The sequence below is a fragment of the Megachile rotundata genome, chromosome 2, assembly GCF_050947335.1.
Source record: "Megachile rotundata isolate GNS110a chromosome 2, iyMegRotu1, whole genome shotgun sequence".
NCBI lineage: Eukaryota > Metazoa > Arthropoda > Insecta > Hymenoptera > Megachilidae > Megachile > Megachile rotundata.
This window is the reverse complement of record NC_134984.1, coordinates 13,704,884-13,724,491: the sequence shown is the minus strand read 5'-3', so window position 1 is coordinate 13,724,491 and position 19,608 is coordinate 13,704,884. Positions and strand designations below refer to the sequence as shown.

The 19,608-nt window shown below is 30.6% G+C and overlaps 1 protein-coding gene across 2 annotated transcripts; it reads right to left on the bottom strand.

Annotated features, from left to right (window-relative positions):
• Positions 1-2,576: 2,576 nt before the first annotated feature.
• Oatp33Ea (Organic anion transporting polypeptide 33Ea) lies at positions 2,577-18,763 on the bottom strand. 2 transcript variants are annotated; one of them, XM_076540317.1, is made up of 8 exons: positions 18,558-18,763; positions 12,164-12,352; positions 7,796-8,221; positions 6,979-7,223; positions 6,098-6,368; positions 5,481-5,676; positions 4,217-4,809; positions 2,577-3,524 (listed from the first exon to the last, which is right to left on the bottom strand). In XM_076540317.1, exons 1-8 carry the CDS (start codon positions 18,583-18,585, stop codon positions 3,352-3,354), a joined length of 2,121 nt encoding a protein of 706 aa, XP_076396432.1. In that variant the 5' UTR covers positions 18,586-18,763; the 3' UTR covers positions 2,577-3,351. The 2 variants fall into 2 exon arrangements, with proteins under 2 accessions (XP_076396432.1, XP_076396433.1); XM_076540318.1 differs by having other exon boundaries at positions 12,164-12,357; positions 18,558-18,762.
• Positions 18,764-19,608: the final 845 nt, after the last annotated feature.

Sequence of the window (19,608 nt, the reverse complement as noted above, 5' to 3'; positions counted from 1 at the left end):
AAAATAAGATCTGAAGCAATTAATTTGTCGGGTAATATAATGACAGTGTATATAATGACACTTCCAAATGGCAGTGTATAAGATTTTTGAAATGCGTTAGTTGCCCCGGTCTGCTACATGTTTCACACAAGTGTCCGCGTCGCGTAGCTCTATCCTTTTTCGCCGCACATCGTCGACGATAGTCTCGATTATACTGTACCACGACTTAGAAGACGTTGATGAGGTCTATATGAAAGATGGGTCAGGGTCAGCCACAATGCACCGTGTACACACAACGACAAAACTTCTCAATACCGAGCTGACCCGTGCATCCGCAGTAACGCGATCGCGTCGCTTCGTGAGGCCGGTATTCGAACAAACTGTCGAATTTCGACAAAAATCGTTTTATCTGGGTCCGTTGGTAATCGTATCGGTTCTATCTTGTGACATCTACAAAATTTCTTTATATTGTATGATCGATAGATTATTCTCTATTTGCGTCACTTGTCATACAGTTTTGTGGTTCTTATTTCTTGCGTCATGTGTGGATTGTTTATATGTATAATGGGGAGGATATATTTATTTGGAAGTAAATTACTATAGGGGTAAATAAGTATTTAGTATGTTGATTGTATGATTGGTTGATTATTTTCAGTTTGTAATGCTTGTCGTATAGTTTTGTGCATTTTGTGCAGTTTTGAGTTTTGTACTTGGAAATGTTTTAATTTGAGTATTTGCAAACTTGAAGACTTTGAAGACTTAAAACTTGAAGACTTGGAAATTTGAAAACTTGAAAATTTGAGAAAATGAAAAATTGAAGACATGAAATATTGCAGAATTGAAGAATTGAGAAATGTAAGAATTGCAAACTTAAAGACTTGAAGACTTGACGACTTGAAGACTAGAAAAATTGAAGATATGAAATATTGTAGAATTGAAGAATTGAAAAATTGAAAAATGGAAATATTGAATAATTGAAGAATTGAAAAGTTGAAGAATTGAAATATTGAATAATTGAAGAATTGAAAAGTTGAAGAATTGAAAACTTGAAAACTTGAAAACTTGAAAACTCGAAAACTTGAAAACTTGAAAACTCGAAAACTTGAAAACTTTTGAACTTGAAAACTGGGAAACCTGAAAACTTGAAAAGTTGAAAACTTGAAAACTTGAAAACCTGAGAACTTGAAAACTTGAAAACTTGAAAACTCAAAGAATTGAATTGTGTAAAAGATAAAAGACAAGACAAAAGACGAGCAGCGATACCATTCTTCTTTATTTAAGGAGGAATAAAACAAAGCACTTAATCCTTCGGTAATTCCAAAGCGCATCCTCCAGAAGCGTAGCTAAGGATGCGATCGATAAAGACATCCTGACGTCACGAGGATGTCGTGGAATTCATTAAGCAACCAAATCTTCTGGCTCAGTCTGATTAAGCATAAAAATTAAAAGGTTCTCGAACGGTAGGCTCCCTTTCTCAAAATCAGGGAGTTGTATCCTTTTGATTACTTGAGGACTTCTTGCTGGAATTCAACGTGGAACACTGAAATTACCTTTAGGACTTAAACCCTTACATTACTGTAAGGTCTTCTTTTTTAAAACTTAATATGTCTTGTGTTTTAATGTATTTAATTTTGATATTTTTACATATTTTGGTTTTGATTTTTTATTGTATTCTCATATATTTTAATTTTTATATTCCTTGTGTTATAACATTATAATATATTTTAAATTTGGTATCTCTTATTTTATCATTTTCTATATTTTAATTTTTATACTTCTTGTATTATATTTTTAAATATTTTAATTCGTACATCGTCTCTATTACATTTGCATATATTTTAATCATAATATTTCTTGTATTTCCTCATGATATCTCTTTAATGTATATTTTCATTTCAATATAATGTAATATAATGTAACGCTAACATCTTGTTCATATTAACGGAGATATTGTCAGATAATTAGACCTGTCGTTGTAATATGTATAAACTGGATTTTGTAAAAGATCTGAGATTTATGAAAGAGCTGTATTATTCCATCCTGTATTTTCAATGTTAACGATAAGAAAATACAATTCACTTGTTTTTAAACAATTCGGTAAAAGTGCTTCTGACTTATTACTTTTTATCGTGTTTATTGTAGAATTAACAGTCCGATCGACTCTTTTCGGGGAACAGCTCCTGTTGAAATACTTTGATATATCAGGAAACACGGTGAGGTTGATTAGTGAAAATGGCAATATAGGGAAAAGAAACTACTGAAATAGTTTGAAGTAGTAAATGGACGTTGGAAATTAAGGTTTTAAGTTTTCAAGTTTCCAAGTTTTCATTTCTTCAATTTTTCAATTTGCCCATTGTTCAATTTCTTAATGTGTCAATTTTTCAATTTTTTAATTTGTCAATTTTTCAATTTTTTCATCCTTCAAATTCTCAAATTTTAAAATATTGAAATGACTGAAATCTTCAGATAGACAATTTAAGATAGACAAAATCTCTAAATGCCAAAATTATTTCATTCCCTAAATCGCCATTTTCCTTAAGGAAACTTATCGCATTGAATGCTACACGCAACACGTAATAATACTCAAAAACACAACACACAATATCAACGATTTAATAAAAACATATCTTTTATTTACAAACAGATAGGAATCGTGTAAATATTTTAACAACTTGGAATGTAAATTACAAAGAAATTAACGTTCGGTAATTACATGTTTCAAATTCACAATCAAAAGTTACACAGTCTCTTAAGTCAATATTTCAACATTGAATTACTTTTTATTTACCCTTCGTTGCATTCCATTGCAAACATACATAATATAAAATACTATAAGAGTCTCACATTTTGTGCAACATTAACAAACAACAACCTTTATTATCAATTATAAATTCTTGGATTTTGATAAACATTAATCAACAAAGTTATCACAAAACCTTCTCATTTTTCTCAATCGGTTTTAAAATTTTCTTTCTTGAAATGCAAATGCAATAGTATATTAGTTTTATTTATTTTTATTTACTTTTACTATATTACATTTTAAATACCTTTTCATGTATTTTATTTTTGCATTGTATTTCATAAACTTTTCGTCTGTAAAATATTTCTTAACAAAATTTTTAGTTTTGATATTTTTTATGTACAAAGTATTTTTTTACCCATATAAAAAAAATGCAAAATTGTTAAAAATCGTAAAAATCATGCAACTAAGGGTTGATACAATTCATCAATTACGAAACGATTAAACGATCTCAAAGTTTTAATTAACATTCTATATTCAACATTTAATTAGCATTCTGAAACTCCTAAATTTTCAGACGGTGGTCAGTTAATTTTGATTTACAATTAATAGGAATGATTACAGTTCGTTTTCTAATTTACATTCCCGTTCATTTCTCTCCTCTTCTCGTTATCGACTAATGGCGGCACGGAGTCTTCTTTAATAAATTCACGGCGTCTGTCGTTCTCCTGGGTACCGTAAAGATCTAAATTCTTCCCGAGATAACACACCACTGCATCGAAAATTACTCCTATCATCGAAAATCCTGAAAATCATTTCAATTTTAGCAATATTGAAACACGATCATTAAAAAAATATTCTGTAAATACATAAAAAAATACAAATAAAATTATTTCAAGTTTAAATTTGTGCTTCTACTTTTCAAATTCTTCCTTTCTACTTCCTTTATATTTTTTATATACCTCAAACTAAAATTAAACATTTTGTTGCTTCGTAAATTAGGTTAACCTCGAAAAAATATTATGAACTCAGTATTATTGCAAAAGAAGTATTATATACTTAATATTATTGGTAAAGAAATATAAACTTAATATTTAAAAATATACTAGATACCAGTAGACTTAGAGGGCGCTGGTGTACAGAAGATGGCGGACACCTGTACTTTCAATATTAAAATACAGAAAATTTATTACTAAATAAGCTTGTAAAGAACGATTAATATATTAAACAATTCTACCAAAAACAGTTGTACATTCCTCATTCTATATCTCTCTTTACGTACATCTCAGATAAATGAATAAAATCTGCAGATTAAAACATCGAAAAGTGTCTGCCATTTTTATTAGTTCCCAATCTGCCCGCCAGTGTCGTTCGCCAATACAAGCTACATATGTCAACCCACGAGTTGGCGCGTGTTGCAGTAGCTCTTCTAAACACCTATCTCTCCACGCACCAACTCATGTGTCGACATCGGTATAAATTCTGATAAAAACTCACCCGCCGACGTGACGTTAACTAAATATCTGAAATTCTTCCCATGATGGAACCAGCAGTTCCCTCTGGTTCCGCAGGACTCTTCCCAGATCAAACAAGTCGAATCGATGATGACTCCATAAATAATTGGTCCGGGTATCAACGCGAACAGAGAGATGGTCATCAAAGTGATACCCTGGGCGAAACTTTTATCCTTCTTGTCGACGCTGCGATAATTCACCAGGACATTGCCGATCTTCCCGGAACATGCCAGAGTTTGTATGATGCAGCTGAGAACGGTGAATAAAAGATATGGCCCGCTGCAATCGTTCGAGCAGATTCCGGCTCTGACTTTGTCGTAATTCATCGTTTGCAAATTATTCGAGTGGATTAATTGATCCTGCACCAGAGGTTGTACGGTGTCATGGTCGAAGACGAGGTTCGATGAACTCAGTGGGAGACAACTGCAGTTCCCGAATTCCTTGTCGTTGATTATCGTTCTACAACCTGCGTGACAGGCGGAGAAAAATGTCGTCTTTGATGGCACGTGACAGACCGGAGAGTATTTGACGCCCTCGCAGTTGCACGCGGAATTACAGCTTGATGTCAGACTCATTCTGAAAGAATACGTGAGGATTAAGTAATATTGGTAATCGGAAATTTTTGCTTTTTGGAAAGATCTTTTTTGAGGTGGGTGAATTATCGTTGAGATGAGATATTAGTAACGTGGGATATTATTACTAATATTAGAGGTTAGTAAGGTGAAATATTATTGTTAACATCAGTTGTTGATGAAGTCAGATATTTATTATTAATATCGATGTAAGTTTTCTTTTTTATTTTATTTTTTTGAGGGCTGAGATATAATTTTTGTGGATTTAACTTGAAAAATTTAGGACACTTAAAATCTAGAAATTTTAGAAACCTCAGACTTTAATATTAAAAAAAATTTTCAATTATAAAGGCACAGTAATTTGAGAATTATAAAAATTAGCAAATCTCTAAATTCATAAACTTGAAAGTTCACTGTCTCATCTATCGTCGCAGTTGAGGACCACTGCTCTAGGCTCTGCAACTTGTCACCTTGACAGCTGGTGTCACGTATTCATATGTAAATTTTTACGTTACAATTCTACAGTTTCTTTCCATTTATACCACAGATATGTCTAATGCCAATTGCAATTTGAAAGGTGGTAATTACAAAAGTTCTCAAATACAACTATAAATTTCTCATGCGTCATGTAATTATATGAATTCGATCCTCGATAAAAAAAGAAGACGTACTCACTGCATGGTTTCTGGGTCAAGACCCTTGATGCCAATGTCGGAACAGCCGAGAAATATGAAAACTATTTGACCAGCGACAAAACAGATTCCCACGAACACGTTCCATGCTAGTAATGGCCTCGGTCCGGGTTTGAACTTGCTAATCACCATTCCTGATAGGAGAAATCCGAGTACCATACCGATCAACGATATTGGACCTAGAATTCAAATAATCATACACACTTTGATCTTCTCAGATTTTATTTTCTCAAATTTCAGTTTCTTATTTCATTTTTTATTTTTATTTTCTGTCACAGTGTTCTTGTGGTATCTTAGAAATTTCTTAAATATTAATTCTCAATTTTTTAATTCTTTAATTTTCAAATTTTGTGTTTGTACTACATACTCAAATAATTTTTAATAAAGCCCCATTTATTTTTAAAAATTTTAAAACAGTACAAGTTTACTTATTTTCTAACTTCAGCTGTTTTACATGAGTAAATTTACCCCATCGGGCACGCACGAAAATTTAAACAAAATTTCATACAAAAGTGTATTATATTTTTAATTTTAACTAACTACTGTAAGAAGTAGCAAAGTGATAATATCTTGCAAACGTAATTTGAAAAAATGGCGTACCTGCAATCACAGTGCCATTAGCAGCAAAAGTGCTGTACTGAACTTCGAGATACTTTGCTAAAAATGTTATATAAGCCGATGCTCCTAACACGTAAAACACTCCACTTAAATTGTTGAACGTTAATAGCCAGTTTGTTAACAACCTCTTCGTGGCTTTTGGAAATTCACGAATTGTAGGAATGTATTCAGTCTCTAGTGATTTTCTTTTCTCGCTCGGTTTCATGTACTGCTCTTGCACGGTTAGGTGCAGTTTCAGCGGAATACTACCATCCTGAAAAATAAACAGAGCATAAATATACTGGAGAAGATTTATTAAATATTTAATTGATGTATTGTAAACAAATTTTGGAAGAAAATGTATGAAAGATTTTTTGAGATAAATTGCAGATTTTTATGAGGAGACTGTATATGCTATAAATGACATTTGTGTAATGATTTGTATATATTTTTTTGTTGAGTATTTTAACTCTTTTTTAGTATGATTTAATTTAGATTCAGAAATGTTCCGTTTTCCATTTTCTTAATAAAGCATTCCATCTTTGTAATATCTTGAAATTCATAGTCTGACATTTTTCAACCCCTCGTGAAAAGTAAAAATAATTGAAGATAGAGATTTATGTTATACATTTTTGAATATTAAATTAACTCTTAGTCTTTAGGTTAAAAAGTGTTCTATCTTTTTAATATCTTGATGATACTACTTTTCAACCCCTCTTGTAAAATAAAAATAGTAGATGCCATTCTCGTACATTTTATTAAAATAAAATTTCTGTGAAACTTCATACTTCTTTTACATCAAGAAATTCTTGCAAATATTAAATAATAATAATTATACTTTATTAAAACACAATTTGTAACTTCTCAACTGAATAATGGTTTACCTTCTTGGCAGTGTCGATGGTGGTTTTTGTTGGAGGTAAATCTCGTGGAAACATGGCTATTAGTATAGCAAACATGCCCATTGCGACACCTAAAATAATCCAACCAAGCCACCATGCTCCCAGCCATCGTGGATCCTTTTTGGTGATCACGGGATTTAAGCTTGGATCTATGTACAAACTTAGGCAACCGTAGCCTAACAAGAATCCTATTGCTGGTCCAATTGTTCTTAATGCGAATGTTAGACCTAATTAAAAATAACAAAAATTCACTTTTCACAAATTCGATCTTATGATACACTTTTTTATCTCTCATTACTGATACACATAAATAATACAAGAATTTGCAAATATTATTGAATTTTGAGTTATCGATTAAATCTGTAGACTTGTTTACTTTTGTTCCAAGAATTTTATTATATTTGACAAATGTTTTTATTTCAAACTTGTGGGTGAATTTCTCAAAACACACATTGTTAATTCAATTTAGAAACTAAAAATATAGACACAATAAAGTATCTACAGTTCCTGTAAAAATAAAATGAAACTGTATCCGTAAAATAAAAGCACCTGTTCCAAAAATTTCTATTCACTCTTTTCTGTCAGAGAAGAATTTTTAAAAAATTTGAATGCAATTCAATATTAACTAATAGAAACTAAAAATTTAGAAGCAATAAGTGTACCTAAATATGAACAACTATTACTAAAAATTCTATTCACTCCTTTTAATAAAAGAATTTTTAAAAAATTTAAATGCAATCCACCTACAATTTTAACTAATAGAAATCACAAATTATGATAAAATATTGAAACAATTTACCCAAAAGCATCGGAGTGTTCTTCTTCTTAGTATTATCATCAAGATAAGTCTGCCCAAGGCCATAATAAAGAGTGGTACCAATACCAAGGACAAACTGAGAAAGGAAGACCAAAAGTCGAGGAAGCAAACTGACATCCAGCAACGTTTCTTCGTCACAATGTTCCGGTTTCACGTCTCGTGGACAAATCGCTAGATCCTTCGGGATTGTGCTGCTGTTTAACAAAGTTTGATCAAGGTACTCCTTCGTCAAGGCCAATGCATCTCTTCCAGGACCGTACAAAAAGTGTGGAAGCGCCAGGATCAAGCAGGAAATGGCGCTGAGGCCGACACCGACTGCGATCCATCTTGGACGATGACCAGAACCGCCATAGTAGATCAGTATCAGTGACAAGATTTGGGAGATCTCGTTGCCGGAAAGAATTAATCCTGAAATTTATCGTTTTGATTTCATTATTCATTCATCGTTAAATAATTAATCCTGAAATTTATCGTTTTGATTTCACTATTCATTCATCGTTAAATAATTCTTTAATTATTTAACAATGTTTGAAGTGTTGAATTAAAGTGTCAAAACTAAATTTCAGTAAACGAGAGAATTTTGTAAGTTCAGGCAGGTTTGGTGAGTTGACATTTTTATGAATTTGACAGAAATCAATTTATTTCAGAAACTCGTTAAAATTGTTGATTGTTAGTAATGTACAATTGTGGTTGACGTTTAATAATTATTATTGCAGTATCAAATTTTGTTATTGTACAAGTATATTTATTTAGTATAATTTATGAAAATTGTGTACTGTGAGTACGCATTTTTAATGACCCAGAATTTATATTCCTTTTATTTTTAATTTTTAGTTTCTATGAAGTAACATATGTTACATATGTGACATATAATTATACAATTTTAGTAATGTCACTAATAATAATTCTTGTTAAGGAATTTTAATAATAGAATCTTAAACAATGAAATTGTTAATATTAGTATTATTTTTTATTTCTTCCCATACAGTAACATTTATGTACCTCTGGTTAATTATACAATTGAAAAAATATAACTAACAATAAGTTTTATTAAAAAATATTAACACTCAAATGTTAAATAATACAGTTAAAAATAATAGTTAATATTAATGTTACACAATAAGATTGTTAATATTAATATTAAATAAATGTTTGCAGAATAAATTAACACTCAAATGTTAAATAAGAAAATTAATATCGATGTTACACAATAAAATTGTTAATATTAACATTAAATAATAATTTGCACAATAAATCGAAATTAAGGAAACATAACACGTGTACCATAATTAAATTCCAATGAATGCGAAAATGTATCGATCGATCGAATCGATGTTCATAATAACAGCGACCTCGCAAAACCACGAAGTTCCCGAATGAACGTAATACGCTCGTCTATAGAAGGGTTGTATCGATTTCTCACTATATAACGTGTAATTAACACCTATGTGTGTTCGTGATGCAAACAGTGTTTCGATTGAAGCAACATTAATGTGTCAGTTCATCGTTAACGCACCTATATTAAATTATAATCTATCAATTTTAATAGATTTGTAATTATTTATTTGGTGGTAGCTTTGATTTTGGTCTTTTTTAGTTACTTTTGGGTTTTATGAGCAATTACTGATGGAGTAATATATGTATAAGAGTAATATATGAGAAGAGTGAAATTATGAAGTCATGAAGTGTAATTGGTATTTAAATCACTAAGACATCAAATTGAAAAATTTATAAATATCACAAATTATGAAAGGGACAAATTTTTAAATGTAAGTATTTTTAAATTTGGAAATTTGCAAGTTTCCAAATCTTCCAATTTAGACATCTTCCAATTTTCAAATCTTCCAATTTCCACATCTTCCAATTTCCAAATCTTCCAATTTCCAAATCTTCCAATTTCCACATCTTCCAATTTCCAAATTTTTCAATTTCTAAATCTTCCAATTTCCACATTTTCCAATTTCCAAATCTTCCAATTTCCACATCTTCCAATTTCTAAATCTTCCAATTTCCAAATCTTCCAATTTCTAAATCTTCCAATTTTCAAATCTTCCAATTTCTAAATCTTCCAATTTCCACGTCTTCCAAATTTCAAATCTTCCAGTTTCCAAATTTTCCAATTTCTAAATCTTCCAATTTCTACATTTTCCAATTTCCAAATCTTCCAATTTCCAAATATCCAAATTTCCAAATCTCCAAATTTCCAGATCTCCAAATCCCTAAATCCCTAAATCCCTAAATCCCTAAATTCCTAAATCCCTGAATCCCTAAATCTCGAAACCCCCAAATCTCCAAATTCCTAAATCTCCAAATCCCTAAAACTCTAAATCCATAAAACTCCAAATCCCTAAAACTCCAAATTCCCAAATCTCCAAATCCCTGAATCCCCAAATCCCCGAATCCCTAAATCCCTAAATCCCTAAATCCCCAAATCCCCAAATCCCCAAATCCCCAAATCCCCAAATCCCCAAATCCCCAAATCCCCAAATCCCTAAATCCCTAAATCCTTAAACCTCTACATCCTCAACCTCTAAATCCCAAAATCCCCAAAACCTCCTAATTTCTGAATCTACAACCATCGAAATCCCCACTTACCAAAACCCCCCAAATAAAAAAAGTCCCCAAATCCAAAAATTCCTATAATACTAAAATCCGAAAACCCCCGACCACACTATCGCGCCAGCAGTTGCGGGACACCCTGTATTACGAAGTCATATTATGACTAACTAATAAACTCGTATGAACGTACATCCGTATGTCTTCATAGTGCATGTTGAACGCTCGTTGCTCTAACGACAGATTTCTCACTTCTATGATTGCGACACTCTACTTACCTACTAGACTAATGCACACGAACACACGGTCTATCTTTGGTCGGGGTCGATTATGTGTGTATGCGCGTGGAACGCAACCATAAGTACTTGAACGTGGCGGAGTCACGACACTTGATTAGCCAGTTTCAGTGACAAGAGAAATCCTAGTGAAAATAAGAAGCTCGAAATGTTCTACTATTCCGTGTTTCTTATCGTTTTCTGCATCTTTCGTTCTTATCGTGTTGGTAATCCACCTTTTCAACTATCACCTGATGTTTTTCATTGTTTTCCGCGCTAAAATCATTTTTATTTTACTTTCCGACTGGTTGCAGTCTTTTTTTTGTTTTAAGTTTCGATTCGATGGTTAGGTGTTTCACTTTTAATTTAGGTTTTTTTCGATATGTTTGATCGATATTTAGTATTAAGTTTCGTCGATACTGATGGGTAATTTTAATTTTTATCGATATCGATGTATAAATCTAATTATGATCGATGTTCATATTGGATATTAATTTTAGTTGATATTTAGTTTAAGTTTTGAACAAAATTTACATTTGTGTTTGATATTGATATTGATATTTAATTCTAATTTTGATTGATGTTGATAATGATATTTATTTCTACCTTTGATTGATTTTGATATTGATATTGATACTGATATTGATACTGATATTGATACTGATATTGATACTGATATTGATACTGATATTGATATTGATATTGATACTGATATTGATACTGATATTGATACTGATATTGATACTGATATTGATACTGATATTGATACTGATATTGATACTGATATTGATACTGATATTGATACTGATATTGATACTGATATTGATACTGATATTGATACTGATATTGATACTGATATTGATACTGATATTGATACTGATATTGATACTGATATTGATACTGATATTGATACTGATATTGATACTGATATTGATATTGATATTGATATTGATATTGATACTGATATTGATACTGATATTGATACTGATATTGATACTGATATTGATACTGATATTGATACTGATATTGATACTGATATTGATACTGATATTGATACTGATATTGATACTGATATTGATACTGATATTGATACTGATATTCATACTGATAGTGATACTAATATTGATACTGATATTGATATTGATACTAATATTAATTGATACTCACATTAATTTTAATACTATTCTATATTGATATTTAATATCAATTTTAATTGATACTAATACCAAGTCTAATTTTTATTGATATTCAAATTAATTTTTATTTTGTTCCTGATCATTGATATTAATTTTAAGTTTGATTGGTATTTACATCAATTTTATTCATCTTTGATATTAATTTTACTTAATTTTACTTTTGATTAACATTGGTACTTAATTTTACTTTTGATTAACATTGGTACTTAATTTTACTTTTGATTAACATTGGTATTTAATTTTACTTTTGATTAACATTGGTATTTAATTTTAATTTCTATTGAAATTGACATTTAATTTTGATTAGTCTGAAAAGTTCATACCAGTTGTACGACTAGGTATCTTGAACCTTTTCTCCAAGGTGGTAAGAGTGACCACTATGTAGATGAAGGCCATCGCCTGTACAGTGCCAAGAAGGCCATATACAGCGATGAAATTTTTCGGAGTGGCACGATCCCGCAGCCAGCTGGGATAAATCCCAAATATTCCACAACCTTTGCTCATCCCTCCGACTGCGCTGTAACATTTAAATATTATATATTTTATATCATCTTCGCAATATTATTATTTTATTACTGCAACTTGCTATGTGAAATCTTGCTATATGACCATTTTACAAGGACTACGCACAAAAACAGAAATACTTGCAAGGAAGGAAATGGATCTTTTGCAATTCATTGATGAACCTCGTTTAATTGACTGCTTATTTAAAATAACGTGAGATGTAGAAAATTATTAAAATATGTAATGGACAAGAATATGTTAAAAAGAAAACAATAATAATTAGTAATAAATAATTATTACTTTAACGTAAACTTGTCAGTTCGAAAGCGAGTTATGTCTCGCACCAGCGCTTACTAAAATCTGACTATTTTTCTAAGCTTTGGTCATTAGGGAAAACCAGATGGAAAAAGGGATCGACCCTTGCGGGTAAAAGGGAAAAGGTCCACGCAAAATATTTGACTACACCCAGCCGTCAAAGACCTGGAACCTTTCTAAATAAATTTATCCTCTTAACCTTTAAAGTTAAAAACTCTTTTACTCAAAATATCTTAATTTTGAATCTCTTAATTTCTCTAAATTAAGAGAAATTCATTAATTAATTAAATTTAAAAAATTAAGAGAAAATTTTGAATGCATGAAAGAGTGAAAATTTGAAATATTGGAAATATTTAAAATCCTAACTATTGAAAGAACATTATAAATGAGATGTTTAACATGCGCTAAGTGATTAAAGAACAGTGGCAGACAGTCTCCATAAACATACAATGAAAGTGACTTGCAAATTTAACCGAGAAACGTCTGGTTAAACATTATGAATAAAAAATAAGCATCCAGGGTCAAGATTATGATAAATGCGTCAACGTCTCTATGCAGAAACTTCGTAGAATTCCTGCAGCAATGATAAGTCTGTTATCTATCATTATGACCTGTGTAATTGTTTAAAGGTTACTAAGAATCTCAGTATTTATTAGCAGTTTGTCAATCTCTGACGTTATGGTGAATACATCTGTACGCGTATATTAAGATCTGTAAAAATTATGGACACACACAGATAAATGCACACATATGTGTACATATGAGTACATATATGTATATCTATTTTTAAACAATATATGTAGTAATATTGCAATAAAATATATTTCTTTCTTAAAGATATATATAGTAATATTATAATAACATATGTAATCAAGTATACACGTATACACACATCTTAATAACATATGTAACAAATAATATACATATGTGTATACATAAATATGTATATGTTTTAATAATTATGTACTTATATTGTAATAAAATATGTAGTAATATTATAATAACACATGTAATAAATTTTACACATATACAGATAGCTTAATAACATATGTAACATGCAGTATACATATGTAGTATGTATGTACACATTTTAATAATGTAGTAAGAATAATATTACTATTATTGCTAATTACTTACTGCTATTATAAAATAATATAAAGTAGTATTCCTTTATATTTCTAAAAAATTCTAATGAATTTATTTTCTGGTTCTGTTTTATGTTTTATTGACAGTGCAGCAAAATTTACAAATAATCTTGAAATAAGCTGGAATATCTGTGTCTATCAATTTTGTTTGTCAGTCACAAAGCATTCTTAGAAAAGTTTTCGCGAAACAAAAATAAATTTCGCAAACATTCTTATCGAAATTAATCTCTTTATCAGTGCTCCTTATTTAAATGACATGGTACATGTGATATCGTATCGAACCAATATGGTATTTATTCATATCTAATTTGCTGACATGATGTTGTTACTGTTATTCCGGAATGAAATATATTGTGAAAACCTAAGTTGTCAGATACAAATGTGGCAGACGTACAAAATGTCCAATTCGCAAATTTTCGGATTTGTAAGTTTTCAAAAGTTTTAAAGATTATTAAAGTTTTAAACTTGCAAATTTGAATGTTATCAAATTATTAAATTGTCACGTTGTCAAATCGTCAAATTGTCAAATTGTTAAAGTGTCAAATCTTCAAGTTTCCCAATTGACAAATCCACAAATCTCTAAATTCTCAAATTCCCCATCTTCAAATTTCCAAATTCACAAATCCCTAATTACTCAAGCTCTAAAATCCACAAGATCCTAACCTCTCAAATCCACAAATCCACAAATCCCTAGATTCTCAAATTTCCAAATCCTTAAACCTTCAAATTCACAAAGCCTTCACTTCTCAATTTCTCAAATCCACAAATCCCTAAATTCTCAAATTCCCAAATCCACAAATCCCCAAATTCTCAAATTGCCCCATCTCCAAATTTACAAATTCACAAATCCCTAACTACTCAAGCTTTAAAATCCTCAAGATCCTAACTTCTCAAATCCACAAATCCACAAATCCCTAAATTCTCAAACTCCCAAATCCCCAAATTTCCAAATTCAGAAACCCCTAAATTCTCAAATTCCCAAATCCACAAATCCCCAAATTCTCAAATTCCCCCATCTCCAAATTTACAAATTCACAAATCCCTAACTACTCAAGCTCTAAAATCCTCAAGATCCTAACTTCCCAAATCCACAAATCCACAAATCCCTAAATTCTCAAACTCCCAAATCCCCAAATTTCTAAATTCAGAAACCCCTAAATTCTCACATTTCCAAATCTCCAACCTGCTACCCAACTGTTAAAACAACACAATCAAACAATATACCTAAGAACAAGAACAGAAAACTCCAAAATCACTTCTACTAACAACTCCATCAACTAATTCAATATCACCCCAAAATTTTCCCACAAAATCCCCAAAAAGTCGCTAATCCTATATTCCCGCATCTACAATGCATTTACGATCAAGCATTGATTCGTACCGCAACCAGGGAAATGCTTAATTAAAAGAGCATTAAACGCGAAAATGTCGCGTGACATAACTGATTTATTTACCAATGATTTACTTCGTAATTGTCCACGGGCACCTGCGATGATTACGCAATTGCAATTTAACACAGTATAGATTTCGTTGTGACGCTCGAAGACCGTATTAATACGGAGTTTCAGCCGATTGTTACTTCCGCCTCGCAGTGCCACAAGAAGCACGCGAAGAATCTCGCATCTCTTCTTTGCTGTCAGCACAAGTATACCGAGGGAAAAATTATCGAGCGAACCGAACGAACAAGATTATCGAATTCATTCAGAAATTACCTAAAAAATTGAACTGGTAACAATTGTTCGAAGGAAGATTTTGAAACGCGATACCGAATGCGACATGCTGTTCTTCTGCGCAACGTCCGCCATTTTATTCTTCTCAAAATTGTGTACGCAGCGTCATTCGTGCGACGATTGTTATCTTGTTTTGTGCAGAAAATTTATAGATAATAGGTTTCAGATTTCTTAGTAGATAAAATAGATTTGTGTTGTATTTTATACTATTTGTGTTGTGTTTGTATTTGTATTTTTATTGTGCTCTCGTTTTAGTATAAATTCATTTTTGCAATTTTTTAAAAATTGCAAACAGAGAGAAGTTACGTATCTTTTATGTAAAAATTGATTGAATAAAAAAATAGATGAAAGTTAAATAGTTTTAATGTGGTTCTATTAATTAAAAATAACTTTTTATACAATACAATAAATGATTTATGAATATTTCTTGTTTTAATCTAGTTTGTAAGAAATCAGGTTAAAGATAGTTTTTAATTTGATTATTGTAAGAAATTATTAAAGAAGTATCAAAATTTTGGAATTTGAAATTTGAAATGAATGAAAATTGATATTTTTGAAGTCTGTTATCGGTTTCTGTTTCGAAAGATGCGATTATGAGACGGCGCCTCATTTTTTGAGACAGTGTCTTTATGCACGAGTACGTGCGCAATGCGAAAGATTAATATTAATGACAAAGCAAAATAAAGTGACTTAATGGGTGATATAACAGTTAATGATAATTGTTTATTATAAACAATGAATTGCATGATACGGAAAAGCGTGGAAATGTACGGAAATCATGGAGAACTGGGGATTCTAGAAATATTGGATTTTTTGAATTTTGGGGAGTTGGGAATTTGGAAATTTGGGAATTAGAGAAATTTAGAAATTTGGAAATTTGAGAATTTGAGAATTTGAATAATTGGAAAATTGGGAATTTCGGAATTTGGGAATTTGAGAATTTGAGAATTTGAGAATTTGAGAATTTGAGAATTTGAATAATTGAAAAATTAGGAATTTGGGAATTAAAAAATTTGGATAATTGGAAAATTGGGAATTTGGGAATTTGGGAATTTGAAAATTTGGATAATTGGAAAATTGGGAATTTGGGAATTTGAAAATTTGGATAATTGAAAAATTGAAAAATTGGAAAATTGGAAAATTGGAAAATTGGAAAATTGGAAAATTGGGAATTTGGGAATTTGGGAATTTGGGAATTTGGAAATTTGGGAATTTGAGAATTTGGGAATTTGAGAATTTGGAAAATTGGAAAATTATAAATTTGGGAATTTGAGAATTTGAAAATAGGAAATATGGGGATTTGAAAGTTAACAATAAATAATTACTGAAGTAGCTCCTGAACTTCTCCTTTCGTAATTTGTCAAACAACAAAACCCCAGACAACAAAATTGTAGTACTCTACATACTTCACACAACTCCTTCAATGTATCTAATCTAATCAAAATCAATTACTATATGTATAAACCATCTCTCCAATGTGTCATAAAATACATAACAAACAAAAGAAATAATTATCACAGACAATGTGCTACTGAGTACAAAAACAATTTACAATTCAATTTTTACTTCAACCTTCATAATCAACCATTAGAACAAATAATATAAATAATTGCCACATGTCTAATGAATAATTGTTTATAGTTTATATTAATAATATTTTCGTTTCTTTTTCTGTGAAAATTCATTAATTCATTAGTTCATTTTTTATTAAAAAACTTACAGAAATATCAAGTGATACTGAAAATTTAAAAATTGATATCAGTTGTACTCTTTTATTGAGTATTAAAAGTATACTATAGAAGAGTTTAAAATTATGCACAGTCCGATCTTTTTCGCATTTTCATATTCAGCTTTCAATCAACAACACAGCCTCTTATCTCAAATAACATTTATCTCCCGTTATTGTTCCACTTTCTACTTATTTCTATCGTATTAACACTGATCTTCAATTTCTCGAATACGTATGAATTTTTATATAAATTCAACATTTTTTTAAATTATTTAAAATTATACCTATTTCCCATAAACGTACTATGTAATTGTAAGACATGTACAATAAATTAAACATCACAAAAGCAGTTTATTAAATGTACCAACAGTTAAATAACAATAAAAAATGACATAAATAAATGATAATATATTACTGAATAATCAATGATAAAATAGAAATCAAAATAATCAACGAAAACTGTCTGTGATTTTAAAACGGCACTCCAGACATTTTCCATCTGCAAAGATTGATCTTTCAAACAACTTAAACAATCAACGTTCAAACAATAACAATGTCTTCCATGCAATAACAAAATCATAATAATGAATTTTATGATCTTAAAATGCTCTACATATTTCTCGTGCATAAAATTTGATCTCTCGAAAATGTCACTGCCTAATATTTTAAAATGGTACTCAAGATACTTCTCACATATAAAATTTGAGAGATGACAGACAGTCTTTCAGGGATGACAATATACTTGGGAGATGACACTGTCTATAATTTTAAAATGGCACTCAAGATAATTCTCACCTACTACATTTGATCTTGCAGAAATGACAATATATTTGGAAGATGAGATTGTCTATTTTAAAATAGCACTCCAGGTACTTGTCACCTACAAAATTTACCTTCCAAAGTCCACAATTCTCCCAGTAATTAATAATAAAATAACCAACTAACACTGTCTATGATTTTATAACAGCACTCCACATATATTCTTCCCACCTACAAAATCTACCTTCTAAAAACCACAGTCTCCCAATAATTAACAACAAAGTAACCAACATTCTCCACAATTTGAAAGTGTTCCTCAAGATACCCACCCACAATTTATCCAAAGACAATTTCCTCCCAATCAATAAGAAATGAAGTAACCATTCGTAACATTCGATACAATTGCCATCGCGCAAGAAAATTTCCCTAATAAAAGAAGCAATTCAAAGAGAAACGTTAATACATAATTAGAATGGGCTGGAGAAGTAACGTAGGAGGAGGAAGCGAAAGCATACGAGAATTATATTGGTCTCACCTTGACCTTTGACCACGTGCCTCTGCATGGACACAGGAAGGACTTCCAGGTCGCGAGTCCTTGATGGATCGCGATCCTTGGGTCGTTCCTTGCTCGTGACCTCCCTCTAGCAAACTGAAAAATCACTAAGCGCTACGAGCGCTCCAGTTTACGCGAATAAACGCGGGATAACTGAGCCTCGCTCTTGTGTCAATGGCAATGCTCCCCTACTATTTCTCTATCAAAACGAATGATAAGCGGACCGTCATTCAGTACGAGCGTTATCAATGAAGCGCCGGTGCTGACATCTTGGTTGCTTCGGTCACGATCCTTCGAGCGACCTGGTTTCTGAGGTATGAAACTCTAACGGTGGTTGCAGTCTTAACTAAGTTAATATTTTATTTTTTTTGTGAATGTTGTGAAATATATTTTAGTCGTTTTTTAAGTTATTTTAGTGAATTTCAGTAAATTCTTCGGGGGTCCAATTTTTATTTTCTCATGTGTTAATTATAGATTTAAATGGGGGTGCTAAATTACCAAAATTCACATCCAATCACCAATTTCATAAATTACCAATTTACTAAATATTAAAATCCTCAAATTTTCAAATTGCAAAATTTCTTAGTTAATTTTGTAAATTGCTAAATTTAAAAATTCACAAATTTCCAAATTTGCAATTGCCAAGTTCACAAGTTGCCAATTTACTAAAATACTAAATATTAGATTTCTCAAATTTTCACATTGCAAAATTTCTTACTTAATTTCCTAAATTGCTAAATTTGAAAATTCCCAAATTTCCAAATTTGCAATTACCAAGTTCACAAGGTACCAATTTACTAAAATACTAAATATTAAAATTCTCAAATTTCCAAATTGCAAAATTCCTTACTTAATTTCCTAAAGTGCTAAATTTGAAAATTCCCAAATTTCCAAATTTGCAATTACCAAGTTCACAAGTTACCAATTTACTAAAATACTAAATATTAAATTTCTCAAATTTCCAAATTGCAAAATTCCTTACTTAATTTCCTAAATTGCTAAATTTAAAAATTCCCAAATTTCCAAATTTGCA

Coding starts and splice junctions, on each gene's coding strand:
- Oatp33Ea (XM_076540317.1), bottom strand. CDS start 18,585: ATGCAGAGGCACGTGGTCAAAGGTCAAG. Junction 12,353..18,557: donor GCACGTGGTCAAAGGTCAAG/GTGAGACCAATA, acceptor GTTACAGCGCAG/TCGGAGGGATGAGCAAAGGT. Junction 7,224..7,795: donor GAACACTCCGATGCTTTTGG/GTAAATTGTTTC, acceptor ATTTTTAATTAG/GTCTAACATTCGCATTAAGA.